The 13,671-nt window shown below is 40.1% G+C and overlaps 1 protein-coding gene across 4 annotated transcripts in view; it reads right to left on the bottom strand.

Annotated features, from left to right (window-relative positions):
- TDP1 (tyrosyl-DNA phosphodiesterase 1) overlaps positions 1-12,168 on the bottom strand; it is a 41,333-nt gene extending 29,165 nt beyond the window's left edge. For 2 of the 4 annotated variants that reach the window (XR_015804671.1, XM_088167465.1), the window contains exons 1-9: positions 12,087-12,156; positions 10,844-11,394; positions 9,323-9,366; positions 8,606-8,661; positions 7,348-7,444; positions 6,208-6,242; positions 5,000-5,092; positions 3,306-3,476; positions 1,643-1,721 (exon numbers count right to left, since the gene is read on the bottom strand). Coding sequence is in view for 2 of the 4 variants with exons in the window: in XM_088167465.1 (XP_088023591.1) it covers positions 1,643-1,721; positions 3,306-3,476; positions 5,000-5,092; positions 6,208-6,242; positions 7,348-7,444; positions 8,606-8,661; positions 9,323-9,366; positions 10,844-11,390 (1,122 nt within the window). In the remaining 2 variants the exon portion in view is untranslated. Of the gene's footprint in view, positions 1-1,642; positions 1,722-3,305; positions 3,477-4,999; positions 5,093-6,207; positions 6,243-7,347; positions 7,445-8,605; positions 8,662-9,322; positions 9,367-10,843; positions 11,395-12,086 lie in introns of all 4 variants that reach the window. The other 2 variants (XR_015804670.1, XM_014869872.2) reach the window with 2 other exon arrangements.
- Positions 12,169-13,671: the final 1,503 nt, after the last annotated feature.

Raw genomic sequence — 13,671 nt, 5'->3', positions numbered from 1 at the left:
TTCATCCCTAACCATAACCCTAAATCCCCACACATCTGTTAAATATTTTCAAGGATGGTGACTCCATCAGTTCCCTGGGCAGCCTGTTCCAATACTTGACAGATTTTGAAGGAATTTTTCTTAATATCCAACCATACCTCCCCGGCACAACTTGAGGCCGTTTCCTCTTGTCCTATCACTTGTTACTGGGGAGAGGAAACAAACCCCGACTCATCTACAACCTCCTTTCAAGTAGCTGTAGAGAGCAATAAGGTCCTCCTGAGCCCTTTTTTATTCCAGGCTGAACACCTCCAACTCCCTGAGCTGCTTCTCATCAGAACCATGCTCCAGACCTTTGCCAGCTCTGCTGCCCTTCTCTGGACACACTACAGCATCTCAATGTCGTTCTCATCATTAGGGGTCCAAAACTGGACACAACACTTGAAGTGTGGCCTTACCAGTGCTGAGTACAGGGGGGAAAAAAATCACTGCGCTGGTCCTGCTGTCTAAACTACTGCTGACACTGGCCAGGAAGCCATTGTCCTTCTTGGTCACACACTGGCTCATGTCCAGCTGTTGTCAACCTGCACCCTCAGGTCCTTTTCCACCAGGCAGCTTTCCAGCCACTGCTCCAGTCTGTAGTGCTGTGTGAGGTTGCTGTGACTCAGACACAGCACCTGGCACATGGTCTTGTTGAACCTCACGCAGTTGTCTCCACTCATGGATCCAGCCTGTCCGGATCGCTCTGTAGAACATTCCTACCCTTCAGCAGATCAACATTCCCCTCCAATTGGGCTCAACAAGGAGCCCTGGGGACACCACTTGTGACTGTCTGCCAGTTGGATGTAACTCCATTCACCACTCTCTGAGATCAGCCATCCACCCAATTTTCTACCCAGCAAAGAGTGCACTCATCTAGACCAGGAGCAGCTGGTTTTTCCAGGAGAATTCTGCATGAAACAGTGTCCAAGGTTTTACTAATGTTCAGGTAGACAATATCCACAGCCTTTCCCTCACCCACTAGGCTGTCACAGAAGGAGATCAGGTTAGCCAAGCAGGACCTGCCTTTCATACTCATGCTGACTGGGCCTAATGACCTGGCTATCCAGTCAACAGAGACCTTCACAGCTGGCCAGAACAGATGATAAATGATTGAAAGTGGCTCAATGAGCACTTTTGCCAGCTATCTCAGTGGATCCCATTTGGTCCCATAGACTTGTGTACATTTCAGTGTTGCAGAAGGTCGTTAACAGTTTCTCCTTGGGTTAGGGGGGTTTCATTCTGCTCTCTTGCAGCTGGGAGAGCTGGATACATGGAGAACCAAGTCGTGTTGCTAAAGACGGAGGCAAAGAAGGCATCAAGCACCTCAGCCTTTGCCTCATCCTTTGTCAGTATGTCTCCCCCTTCATCCAATAAATGATGGCGATTCTCATTAGTCTCCTTTTATTGCTAATGTACTTATAAAAACATTTTTATTGTCTTTTTCATCAGTAGACAGATTAAGTAAGTTCTAAGTTGCAAGCTTACATATGTTATTGCTAACTTTAACTGTAACAGCATAGTAAAAGACTGATGATGACAGCTGGAAAAATTGGAAGGAACTGAAGAATTCTCTCCAAAATTCTATTTACATTTTAAAGTATATTAACAAAAGTTTTGGTACCTTTCTGAGCCTAAGATGGCCCCACTTTTCTTTATCACTGCCTTGATATCGTCCAGGGGTAGAACCAAGTAGATATACTCTAAAAAGAGGAAAAAACAACAGATTTTCGTAAATCTCGAGTGCTTTGGTTTGTAAAGTAGCAAGGTATTTGAGTAAAACTTACCAGCAAGGTTGAACACTCAAGTGTAATCAGAAATATTTAATGTCTCTCATGGGATTTATAATACAAAGAAAAGTGGATTTTCAGCTGTATAATTTATTATCAGCACCCTTTATGTCTGTCATGCATCAGCAGGCTGCTCTACAGCAGAGACAAGAACTACATCTTTTTCAGTGTATAAAAATGCAGAAGATAGATAATGTTAGCAAAACACATAAATAGCTCATTTGGCACATAACTTGGCACATAATTTTGAATAAAGCCAATCTACTGCTACATCCAAATCAGCTGATTCAGGTATGAGTTTTCATTTGGGCACCTAATAGTTCAGAAACAAAATACAGTTTTTTCAACACTTCCTAACAATGGGTTTAGTAACCTATTTGACTTTGCCCTGAAAACAGGAAAGAGATCTGCCTAAAGTCACAACAAACAGATGCTTTAAGAAGCTGTTCCCTACAGCATAGATCTCATGCCTAACTTTGTCCATGACTGAATGTCCCTTACAGTACATGAAATGGCAATCCTTACCCTAACAAGGGACTCTTTCCTATCCCATGCATAAACTACTATCAGCTAGGGCTCAACTCATCTGTTTAAACTCATGAAGATGATCAATGCAATCAGAGCAGCTGTTAGCTCACCTGATTATATAAAGTACATACTTTTTTTTTTATACCCTCTCCAGTCCTTTAAGATTCCACATGAAGATAAAAGCACTTTTTATTGTGTGAACTAGACAAGATTTTAGTCCCTATTTCCACCACAGTATATGACCATTTTCAGCTTTTCTTTTCAACAACTTTTGTCCAGATTATAAAACAGCAATTAAGTTGCCAGGGAGATTTACACTTTCTGAAGTAAATGCTCATATTTAAGTGGAACTACTTATTAGAAGCAAATTAAGCATCCTGAATTATTCTTAAGTAATATCAGCAATGTGGTAATAGAGATGACTATCCCAAGACCAGTTAAACACAACATTGCCCACTAAAACCAATCCATGCCTTTTATAGGCAAAATTTTACAGATATGTATCTGGATTAAACTCTGCCTTACAAACAGAAGCCTATTCTGAATAAAGCCCCCATTCCAGTAACCTTTGCTTATATGATCAGTCTTACATGACAAACCCTATACAACACAGTTTTTTCCCACTGGTAATATTATTGGAATAAATACTTGAGCCAGACTAGCTCAAATGAAACCAAGTCCTTATTACTTTATAGCTACCTTCTGTAAAGTTGCGGCTAGTGCATCTTTCTTTCTTCTTTTAAAATGCACGCTTATAAAACTAGAAGTTGGTCAATTTGACATAATCTACATAAGAGAAGTTCTTAAAAACTGCATAGAGTCATGTTTGAAACTCAAGCCTGAAACAAGATTACCTTAAAAAGTAAGCACAAGGTCTAACAGATCTTAACACAGATATTTAATTTTTATTAAAAAAAAAAGAAAAGAACCTATATGTGCAAGTTACAAAAACCTTAACATTATATATACCTTGTTTCTGATAAATCATGTTCTTGAATCAGGTCTATCCATTCCTTGAGTGCAGGAGAACTGTAAGCTGTCAAGTAACTTATTAAGTCAGATTTAAAATTAGTTGCAGATTCACCAGCAGAACCAGAAGCTCCATTAGGTAGCCTTGGATATAAAGGGCTTAGCCATATTCTTAAAAGAAAAAAAAAAAAATCAGCCATATAAACAAGCATACAATGCACTAATAATATATGGGTTTAGTACATGAGTAAAGCACATCTGAAGGTCCTAACAAAGACTTGACAGATTCATTGTGACACTAACAATAGATGACTTTATATCTACAAAATCTGCTCATATTTGAAGTTATAAAACTAGCACTTCCAAATGAAAACAACAATCCTCTCATCAACATTTTCTATAGGAATAGAACACTGCAATGTGTTTGCTAAACTAGTGGTTTGTGCAACTGCAAAGAAAATCACCAATTAAAGCATCTGAAAGGTTAATATTGTTTGAAGAGTAGCCCACAATAACAGGTTGTCTCAAGAACTTCAATCATAGTAAAATAGGATGGCCACCACGCAGGGAAAACATTTATTATTTCTTTCCAGTCACACATTATTGCAGCCTCAGGAACCAAAGATTCTGCATTATCAACTTTACATTGTGTTGATACTATTTTTTGAAATGCAGAACCACCATATTGTGATACTGTATAACACTGCAGTATGCAAAAGCTAAAAAAGAAAATTATTTCTAATATTTGACAAGTAGGAGAACTTTTTAAATATCCCAATAGGTATTTTCATGCTTTCTTCGCTTTCAGAAAAGCTAACTGCCATAAGATACTAAGACCACCCATAAGATTTAAAGGCAAAAAAATCAGTGGCTATTTTTGCCACTCAAAGAGCTTGTCTCAGACAAGTAGTCTCAAAACCCTGCCATACTTAACAGCAGCAAAATGGATGTCAAAGTGACAGTAACTTCTGAAAAGCAACTTTCCATTAGTTTGAAGAAATTTTATACCCTGATTTATTGTGGTGATCTAACTAAAAAAATGCTCCCATAAAAATAGCTAAAAAACTGAAGAGGTTGAGGACCCTTACATTAACATGCCACTTAATTCTGCTTTTTGTGCTCTCAACAAAAGTATATCCTCAGCTGGTCATTAAGTTTAAAAACTTCTACCAAAAAAAATAAAACAGCAAAAGAATTCTTTCTCAGGAAAGGATACTGGGCAAATACTAGGTCATCTACTGTATTACAGAACCAATAATGCCCAACATTTATCAGACTACATTCTAGATACAATCACAACAAAACCAGAACATTTGCATATTCCACATTATTCTTGCAGTATTAAGGTAATTTTTTAAATAGCTGCTTCAGATCTACATAAATGGTATACTTTATAGGTATGAAGTTTTTTCATGAAGAGACAGCACAGCATAATAGAATTTTCTACCAGTCAGACTGATTTTGAGCTATCAGCCAGCTGGGAACATAGTTTTGTTTACAGGAGAAAGCAAGCAGAGTTCAGATTTAGACAGCTACGAGCATTCTAAGTCCAGTTTTGAAATTTTTTGTTTTAGAATAGCTCTATCTTAAGAGTGTAAGGCTTCCAACACTAGATCCCAGAGTATCACATCTCCAGCAGTAGCAAATACCTATGGAAAGTATTAAACATTCACCTGCTAGGGATTGTTGCTTACCCCTGAGTTTTCTGGTGCCAATCTTCAGCGATAAGATTGGATGTATGTATCACAACTCGAAGACCTTCTTCATATAGCAACAACATCATTTTCCTTTAAAAAAAGATACATAATTCTTCATCTATTTCAAGCACACTGAGAGTGGGAGATAAATTAGGAATTCATGAAAGAGCTCCGAAGTAATTATTTTCAAAAATTTGCTCTGCATCATGTATCTTGAATCCATGTGCATGCCAAGCTCACATGGTAGTCACTAGACTATCCCCAGATATTTTATTCTGGAGTACAGCTTAACATCTCATGCAACTAATTACCCAAAACAAAGTGAATAAGTGAATATTTGCAGAACACTTCCTGTATTTGCACAGCTCTTCAGATAAACTTATCTCTTGGCAGATAGTCACAAAAACAACTAAGGAACACTGAAAGGCCTTTACTTATAGCTGAATTCATTAAAACCTAGTTACTTCCTCTTAAACTTTAAAAGATGATACGTATAACTATATACATAACTACATATATGTATAGCTAACCATTGCAATGGCAAAAAAGCTATTTATTTATCATTCTTAACTCAAGCTACAGCACAAAGGAATTTTAAAACTAGCAACTAAGATAAACATCCACATCCACATCTCTATCTTTTGTAAAAAAAATTGCGTGAATTTTCATACCCAAGTTTTCATTAGCTGGGTACAGACAGCATATCCATGTGACCCCAAAGCATGAGATCTGAAACCCAAACTGAGCCCAAAAGATCTTTGCTAAAACATAAGATCGGTTCTTATCTGTAGATTTCTATCTACAAAATTCACTTTGTAACACTTTTATTACATCAAATTCAAGTTTTTTCTTTCAGAAGACTCCCAGATTCACTAGTTATTTCCAGATCCTCCCTATGAACTGAAAAACATGATCAGTAAATCAGTGTTGTGTCGGTCCTGTGCCTATAACTGATTAAGTCTGCATTACAGTTTTGGTATTAAGGCATAAGTTAAGAGCCAGGACCTGCAGTCCACCTGTCTTAGACCAGTTCAACTTCAACAGTTTAACTTGCACATCTAGTTACTCAAGAGCTAATTTATCTCATTAAACTAGAACAGTCCTGTCATCTCTAAATAGAAGCTGTTAGCGTAAGCTTTAAGACTCAACAATTTCTGTGAAACCCATTTTTGCTGCAGACCTTTGTGCTTCATAGTGTTACTTACGTATGGTGAGTTCCAAATGCAATATCCAGTTTAGCCTACAAAATTAAAAGTTGATCATTAAAAATTGCTATTGTGCATTGGTTCTTATTTTGTTTAATTTCACTGCTCTCTAGTGGACAGATCACAAACTACATTATCTTCCTTCTCAATAACTCGAATGCACTCTCCACTTTCTACAAGCTAGATTTTAAATGGTAATACAATTCTTGCAGAAACCGTTCCAGAATTTGTGCCTCTCTTACTAGCAGCATTTTCAGAAATAGTCAGCAGAAAACAACTCAAGGCTCCTGCTGGACACTAAGCTGAACAGAAGCCAGCAATGTGCCCTTGCATGAAAGATGACTAGCAGGGTCCTGGCCTGCATTAGGAGTGCTGCCAGCAGGTCAAGGGAGGGGATGCTTCCTCACTGCTGAACACCAGTGAGGACACACCTACAGTACTGGCTCCACATTCAACAGGAAACTCAGGATTACCAGACTGTTTCAGAGAGAAAAAAATTCCAAGATCATTTTCCTCCTAATAAAGAGTACAGTGTCCCCATGATCATTAATATACTTCACCTGGCAAAATCTTGAAACACTGGCAAGTTGCCATAGCCACACCCTCCCCCAGGATGAAGCCAATGGCTTCATCACTTAGGGACAGCAAAACAATGAACATAACATCAGAGATAAAATGGCATATGCCAGGAAGGGTGCTCACAGCAATTCTAACAGTATTACGAAGATTATTTGCATCACCATCTTCTTGTATAAAACATATTTGGAAAATAACTCTTTGATGAGATTTAAGATTATAGTGACACTAGGACTAAGTTCTGTGCTTTATACAAAAATAATGCTTCCTTTTCAGCCATGTAAGAACTTGACTGTAATATGTTAGTCGAGAAGGTGAGCAGCTGTTCTGTGAATCCTGTGACATTTCTGTGGGCAGCTGTTCTGTACAAACTTTTGTGGGTGAAACCTACCATAACCACATCTGACCAGGACCACTGTTACCATGTTCCTATGGTCCTGTTATGGATATTCCTCAAAGTGTAACAAAAAACTTCCCACAAAAGGTGTGTCTTTTCATCAGTAACAAGACTGAGTGTAAGAGATGGCTTAACTTCAGCCAAAGGATGATACAAATGCTAAGTACCTGACAAAAGCTAATATTCTCATAAGGCCTTGCTTGTGCAATTAGTTCAGCTTTGGATTCTCTCTTCTCACCGTGAACTATCAGCAATGGCTTCTTCCTTAAACAAAAGGAAATTACGATTAAAAGAGCAAGTGAATCAGCAATTAGCCTAAACCATTCCTTCACGTAGCTATAACATCTGGCCCCAGAAAGCCCAGCAGAAAGACAGCACTGAAATCAATACGTCTTATTAACTAACTCAAAATAGCAGTAAGTACAATAGAACCTCTAAAGAATAGACACTGGAAAACTGTAACAGAAAAAAAAAAAAGGGAAACAGGGTGTGTGTATTAAAGCAAAACCAAAATAAAAACCAAAATAAAAACTTTTAATACAAGACCATGAAATAAACTTCTGTCCCTATAGCTGGAAATAGACAAATGTAAGCTGTCAAAAACAGCATGCGGATCTAAGACAATTAAGTAATTATTATCTTACAGAGAAGATGGAGGATTGAAAGGGAAAGGATCTATTCTGGCAGTAATTTGGAGTTCGCTTCCTAAATCTAAACTTCTGGTCCTGCCAACCAGATCTAATCTGCAGGGAGATGTGTTGCTTTCCTGGGGTCCAGGTAAGAGACACCACCAAGAAAATTCCCAGCCTGGCTCAGCCAACTAATTTTTGTGCGTTTTCAAGAGAGTACCAACGAAGTCCCAACAACACTGCAGACTATGAGAGCGACCTCAGGGCCTTGGGACAACTGGTCAAGACATCTGGAGCACAAGTTGTGTTCTCTCCTGCCAGTTATGGGAAATGATGGGACAGGCTGGAGAGAGTACAAGCAGCCAAATACATAACCACAAGACAGAACTATGAGGCATCCCTTTGCACCCCCACTAGGACACTGGCACATTCATATACTTCTATAAAGCACCTGCATACCACAGTACAGGGAACAAACAGGAGGAACTGGAGATTGTGTGCAGTCACAGGGCTTTGATCTCTTTTTTGCAATTACAGACACATGGTGGGATAGCTCATACAACTGGAATATTGTCATGAATATTGTCTGACCATTTACTAGTCTTGAAAAGAGTGAAGAAATCAGAGAACTCTAACTGTGAAACAAGAGTAGAAAGAAAACTAAGAGTATGTACATCCAGTTGGTAACATTCATCTGCACTGCAAAGAAGTGTTTATCATTAGTTTATAATGGGACCTTGTATGAACAGAAATGATTTGGAAATGTCATCATTTTAGCTTTGTAAGATAAACATACCTGAATTCCTGCGGGTACTGTCTTACAAGCCATCCCACATCTATACAGTAGTTAAACTTGTATGTAAGAAAAAGAAAACAGACTCATTAAAAAGAAAAAACCAGCTAGATAAACGAACTACAGAAAAAAGCTTTCTATGTAAAGACTACTTACATCATATATAGCATATTCTAAAAACAGATGTATTTTTGACTTTCACATCCTTTCTTTCATTTCTGTTTAACAATTCAAGAACGAATTTAAGTTTCTCAAAAGTGTGCATTAGTGCTCATAAAATTTACCATTCAGGGAAAAAAAAGAATCACATGCATACAATATAAAAGCTCAGGTTCAAGGATCATCTCTTTGCCATGTGTTTATATCATGAATGATAGCAAAAACTTCCAGGCAATAACAAAGATATCATTCCTAGATTGCAAGGCGTTCTTTCTTTCAAAAAACCTCATTTATATGAACATAAATACACGGTTCTCCGTTGCACATTCCTCAAAAACAGGAGAAAGAAGTCTTATAATTGCCTGAATTCTACAGCTGAAGATAGGATGGTGTTTATATTTCAATAAACTGTTCAACAGTTGAAAACATTTAGAATTCCCTCTGTGTTTTAACGAAGTTCCCTATTAATATCAGCTACGCAGCACAAGCATGGATTATCAAGTTTAAGATTAATGAAGTGAAACAAGCAAGTGAAATCACTTTGACAAACAGGAAACTCACCTGGGCAGAAGATATGAGAGTTCCAAAAAGAGGAGACAAAATATCTATTAAAAATATTAAAGCATAAATAAATAAATAAGACTTCAAGTAAACATTTTGCATCTTGAACACCTTGATAACTACCACAGCACAAGGGCTAGATTATTCAGAGGCTTGTGAACTTGTTCACAAGATTACTGTTCAAAGTATTCAAGTCATGGACTCTCCTGTGAATCACTTAGGATCATATACTTTTAAAAATTAATAGTGCTCTCAGAGCAGAAAACACGTTTTAAAAGCTGATTAGGAAAAAATCCAACATCATATTGAGAAAGGGACATTAAACTACTCTCTCCCCTTTGAGTGGGCTTGAAGACCAAAACAACTGTGGCAGGATAGCAGCAATAAGGGCATGGTCAATGCTTATTTATCAGCTGCAGGCTGATTGTGGGACATGTGTATCCATATTCAATCACAGAAACACAAGAAACTAATCCAAATGGGGATTTATAACCTCAACAACTGAAGCACAGTGCTAACTTGAAAACATACCCTACAAGTAATTTCCAGGATGCACGAATTATTTAATGCCCTAGCGCTATAGAAATCTGGTTTAGCAGGTTAAACAAAGAACACTGCCTGTCCACCAGCTCAACTAATCACCTAGCAGGACTCCCAAGAGAGGACAGGCGAAAAGCCACAAATTCACAAAGCATATAAAAACATCCTGCAGTAAAGCAATTGAAGTCTCTAACACCTGCCTGTGCTAACAGGAATGAGGTTGAGGAAAAGTTACAACCTAATTGTATAGGTCTGGAGTAATCAAAGAACTATACTTTTTTCTGCCTTATTTTATTGCACTTCTATACACAATTCACTTACTAATACTAGTTTCTAATTCTGTCGTGTGATGTATAAGATTTTATTTCTAACTACAGGGATGTTTACAGGTGCACAAAGCACTCCCCCCTTACATCAAATGACAGGTAACAGAGCATTCCTGAAGCATCAGTATTGTACACTGAAGACTCCATCTTGACTGATGGACAGCTCTCTCTCAGATAAATTTAAACAGATCCATGAACCCCAGACACAGAACTTCATCTGCATCTAGCAATAGTGAAGTACTAGGTCCAAACTACTCAGCAGCACGAAGGCCAAGTGCAAACAACTACTCAGGGAGTTATGTACCCAAGAAAAGCACCCCTTTAAGTGCCACAAAGACAAATGGTTTTCCCCAGACTAGCTCACAGAGAAAGCAGCAATAAGAAGCAATACGACTTGCCTTGGCTAAATACACATTAGCTTTCTGCAGCCTAACTCAAGTTACAACAAAGCATTAGCAAATAATGCTTAATACACTATACTTCTAAAAGAGAAAGGTCCAGATAACAGAATCAATTTCTACAAACCTGCACACTTACAATATGAAACCTCAGTGACACCAAGAAACACAGGCATTTAAAAATACCCACAAAAGAAAAATAAACATTCTCTTGCTTTCTCCCAAAAGCCCTCTTCTAGTAGAAACCACTTATTCACCTTTTATGTGCAGAGCTCCAGAATTATAGTTCTGTTCAATTCCACTGACTTTAGTGAGAAAAAACCTGAAAGGATTGCCTCCAGTCACCAAATCCCAGGTATCTTGGGCTTCACTAGGTGTTACATTATACTCCTCTTCTTTCAGATTCTCTGAGAGTTTGTCATCTTTGCAAAGATTCAAAGGATGCTCTTTGGGCACATCATTTTTTTCTTCTTTCACGGTTTCTTTGTGGGCATGCTTTTGCTGATCTTCAGACTCTTCATCACTACTAGAAAGACACCAACCTGAGCCTTCTTGGCTTGGTCTCTGTTTAACTGCAGGAGGTGTTTCTGTAGAAGGCTTTTCATCAGTGAGCTTCACGGGAGAAGCTTTTCTCTTGTGAGCAGCTTTCCTAGCTTCAGAGCACGGATATGGTGGTCCACTTGTTGTACCACACGCAGCGTCTGATAGTGAAGACGTACATGGCTTTTCACTGTCGGAATTTTCCTCGGCACTTTCATCACTGCTAGATACTGTCCATTTACCGTGTGCGCCTTCCTGAAGCATGTTCCTGTGGATGAAAACACACCGACTAAATTGTACGTTTTGTTATGCTCAAGTCTGTCTCCCTTCCTAGTTTCCATTTGTTTATTACTAAGGACCTGTGCTTTGCTATTTAGCAGAATCTCCGGGAAATTCCATAATGTACAAGGCTTGTTTCTGTGCCCAGGAAACAAAGAAACACGTGCAACGGGCGCAACCATGAAATGGGAAGCAGCAAATGTGGAAATCTGCACATGGAAAACGGGCTAAGATAGCGGCAGCTATGGGAAAGCATTCAGAAAATCAGAGGTGCAATTTGCACGACACAGGTATTTCCCCTTGGCTGAGCGATCCAGCGCGCTCTGCTGAGCGGATTCAGGAGCCCGGGCCGAGCCGGGGCGGCGCTTTCCGGCAGCCTCCGCGGGAACACTCCGGGACCGCGGCCTCCCGCCTCCAGCCCCGTGTCCCGTGTCCCCGGCGAGCCCCTCCGCCGCGCCGCCCCGCTAAAGCGCGGCGGCAGAACTCGGCCACCGCCGCCCCCACCGCCGCCCAAGACCGTTCGGCCGCAGCTCCCACAGTGAAGGCAGTGCCCGCGGCCGGGGGAGGCGCGGGCCACAGCACCAAAAGAGCCCCGGCAGCCGCTCCGGCCCTGCAGCTCGGGGAGCTCCCCGCCGCCCGCCCGGCCCCCCGCGCTCCGCAGCCGCCGCCACCAGCACTCACTCACCAACCCGCCGCCCGCCCGGCAGCGCCCGCGATGGGCAGCGAGAGCAGGCCCGGGACCGGGCCCGCCCTCTCCGGCGCGGCCCCGCCCCGCCCCGCCCGCCGAGCCCGTGGCGCGCGGCCGCCGTGAGGTGCCCGGGGGATGGCGGGCGCTGCCCCGGCAGAGCGGGCGCGTCTTAATGAGCCCGTTCATTCTAAGCAGCTTTCCTTTGATCTTAACGTTAGTTAGGGGCAGCTACGGAATTTGCATAATGGTTCGTTCGGCGCGGTACTAATTACTGTGTCTGAAGTGCCCCGCTAATGAGATAAGTGCGTGAGGACTTCGGGAAGGAGTGGGAGGAAAGCAGGTGTAAAATTAATCAGAGGAGGAGCGCGGCCTGCATCAAAGCGCGCTTTGGCTGCTGCAGTGAACTGAGCGCTCGGTTCTTGTTACCGTTACTTTATCATAAGCTTGTGGCTGCAGTTAACAAATTTTGGAAGTACCAGCACGGCAGGCTACTCTTGGAAAAGCTTTCCTGAAAATTCACCTGCTTTGTGTCATTTTCTTAGTGCTTGTATACAGCTGTGTATACCGCTTTTTCCTGAAACGCTCGTGGATAAACCCTTTGCTACTGTAAGATACGATACTGTATTATCAATCCTTGCTGAAGGTGTTCTGTAGGAAAAGCTCTTGGAGGGTATAGTGTGTTATGTGTGTAGTCTTCTCTCTAAGTATAGGCTCTGGAAATGCTTTTTTGTTTCCTACAAGCACTTCAGAAAATTTGATGGCTTCTGGCTGTGCTTTCATCGTACTCTCTCGTAATAGCTCCTGTCTGTATAGTGACTTAACTGAGAATTAAAGCTATCTGGCGTTTTTCAAGAAAAAATTATGGTCTGATAAAAATAAATTTCATGTGATTTGTTTCCTAGAAGGCTGTACTGTATATTCTAAGTTTGCCAAAAGCTTTTTCATCATAAGCACGTAGAATGTAGCAGTTTGAGAAATTTTATTTTAACCTAAAAATCCCAAACTGAATGGACTCGGCCCATTTTCAATTTTAATGGAACAGAGTAGATAACTAGAGGTGATTCATCAAATGCCTCTTTTATTTTTCCTATAACAGTTATGCAAAGTCAAAAATCCTAGGTTAGGTTTATTGGTTTTTAATGCAAATCACTTTCTGTAGGTTTTTGAAGCATGCAATGAGGATAGCAAAGGCAGCTTAAGCAGAGAAGACTCTACAGTTGGTCTAGTAATGTTTTTTTGCTAGAAACCATCAAAGGCATATGCTTTTTCATTTATGTTCTGAAGATCCAGCTGAGGTCTCATTATTGAGAACACTGTGTACTGACTGGTCTGTGCTAATTGGAGTGGATTGCTGTAGGTGTGGTAAACAGAAATACCAACAAATCCTAAAAGTAATTTTCTAATTTACAGGTATTTATTTCAACAGAAAATAATAAAACCTCTAGCTTTTCTGTTGATTTATGTGATGAGCAGAAAGTTGTATTGTATTTTATATATGTGCAAGACATATCAAGTAAATGACTTACTGAGCTTGTTACTGGTTTTTTTTTTAGTGGTACATTCAATTTCTTTATTCAG

Source organism: Sturnus vulgaris, chromosome 6, assembly GCF_052056855.1.
Source record: "Sturnus vulgaris isolate bStuVul1 chromosome 6, bStuVul1.hap1, whole genome shotgun sequence".
In the NCBI taxonomy this organism is placed as follows: domain Eukaryota; kingdom Metazoa; phylum Chordata; class Aves; order Passeriformes; family Sturnidae; genus Sturnus; species Sturnus vulgaris.
Note: the sequence above shows the minus strand (reverse complement) of the source record. Positions and strands in the feature narration are given on the sequence as shown.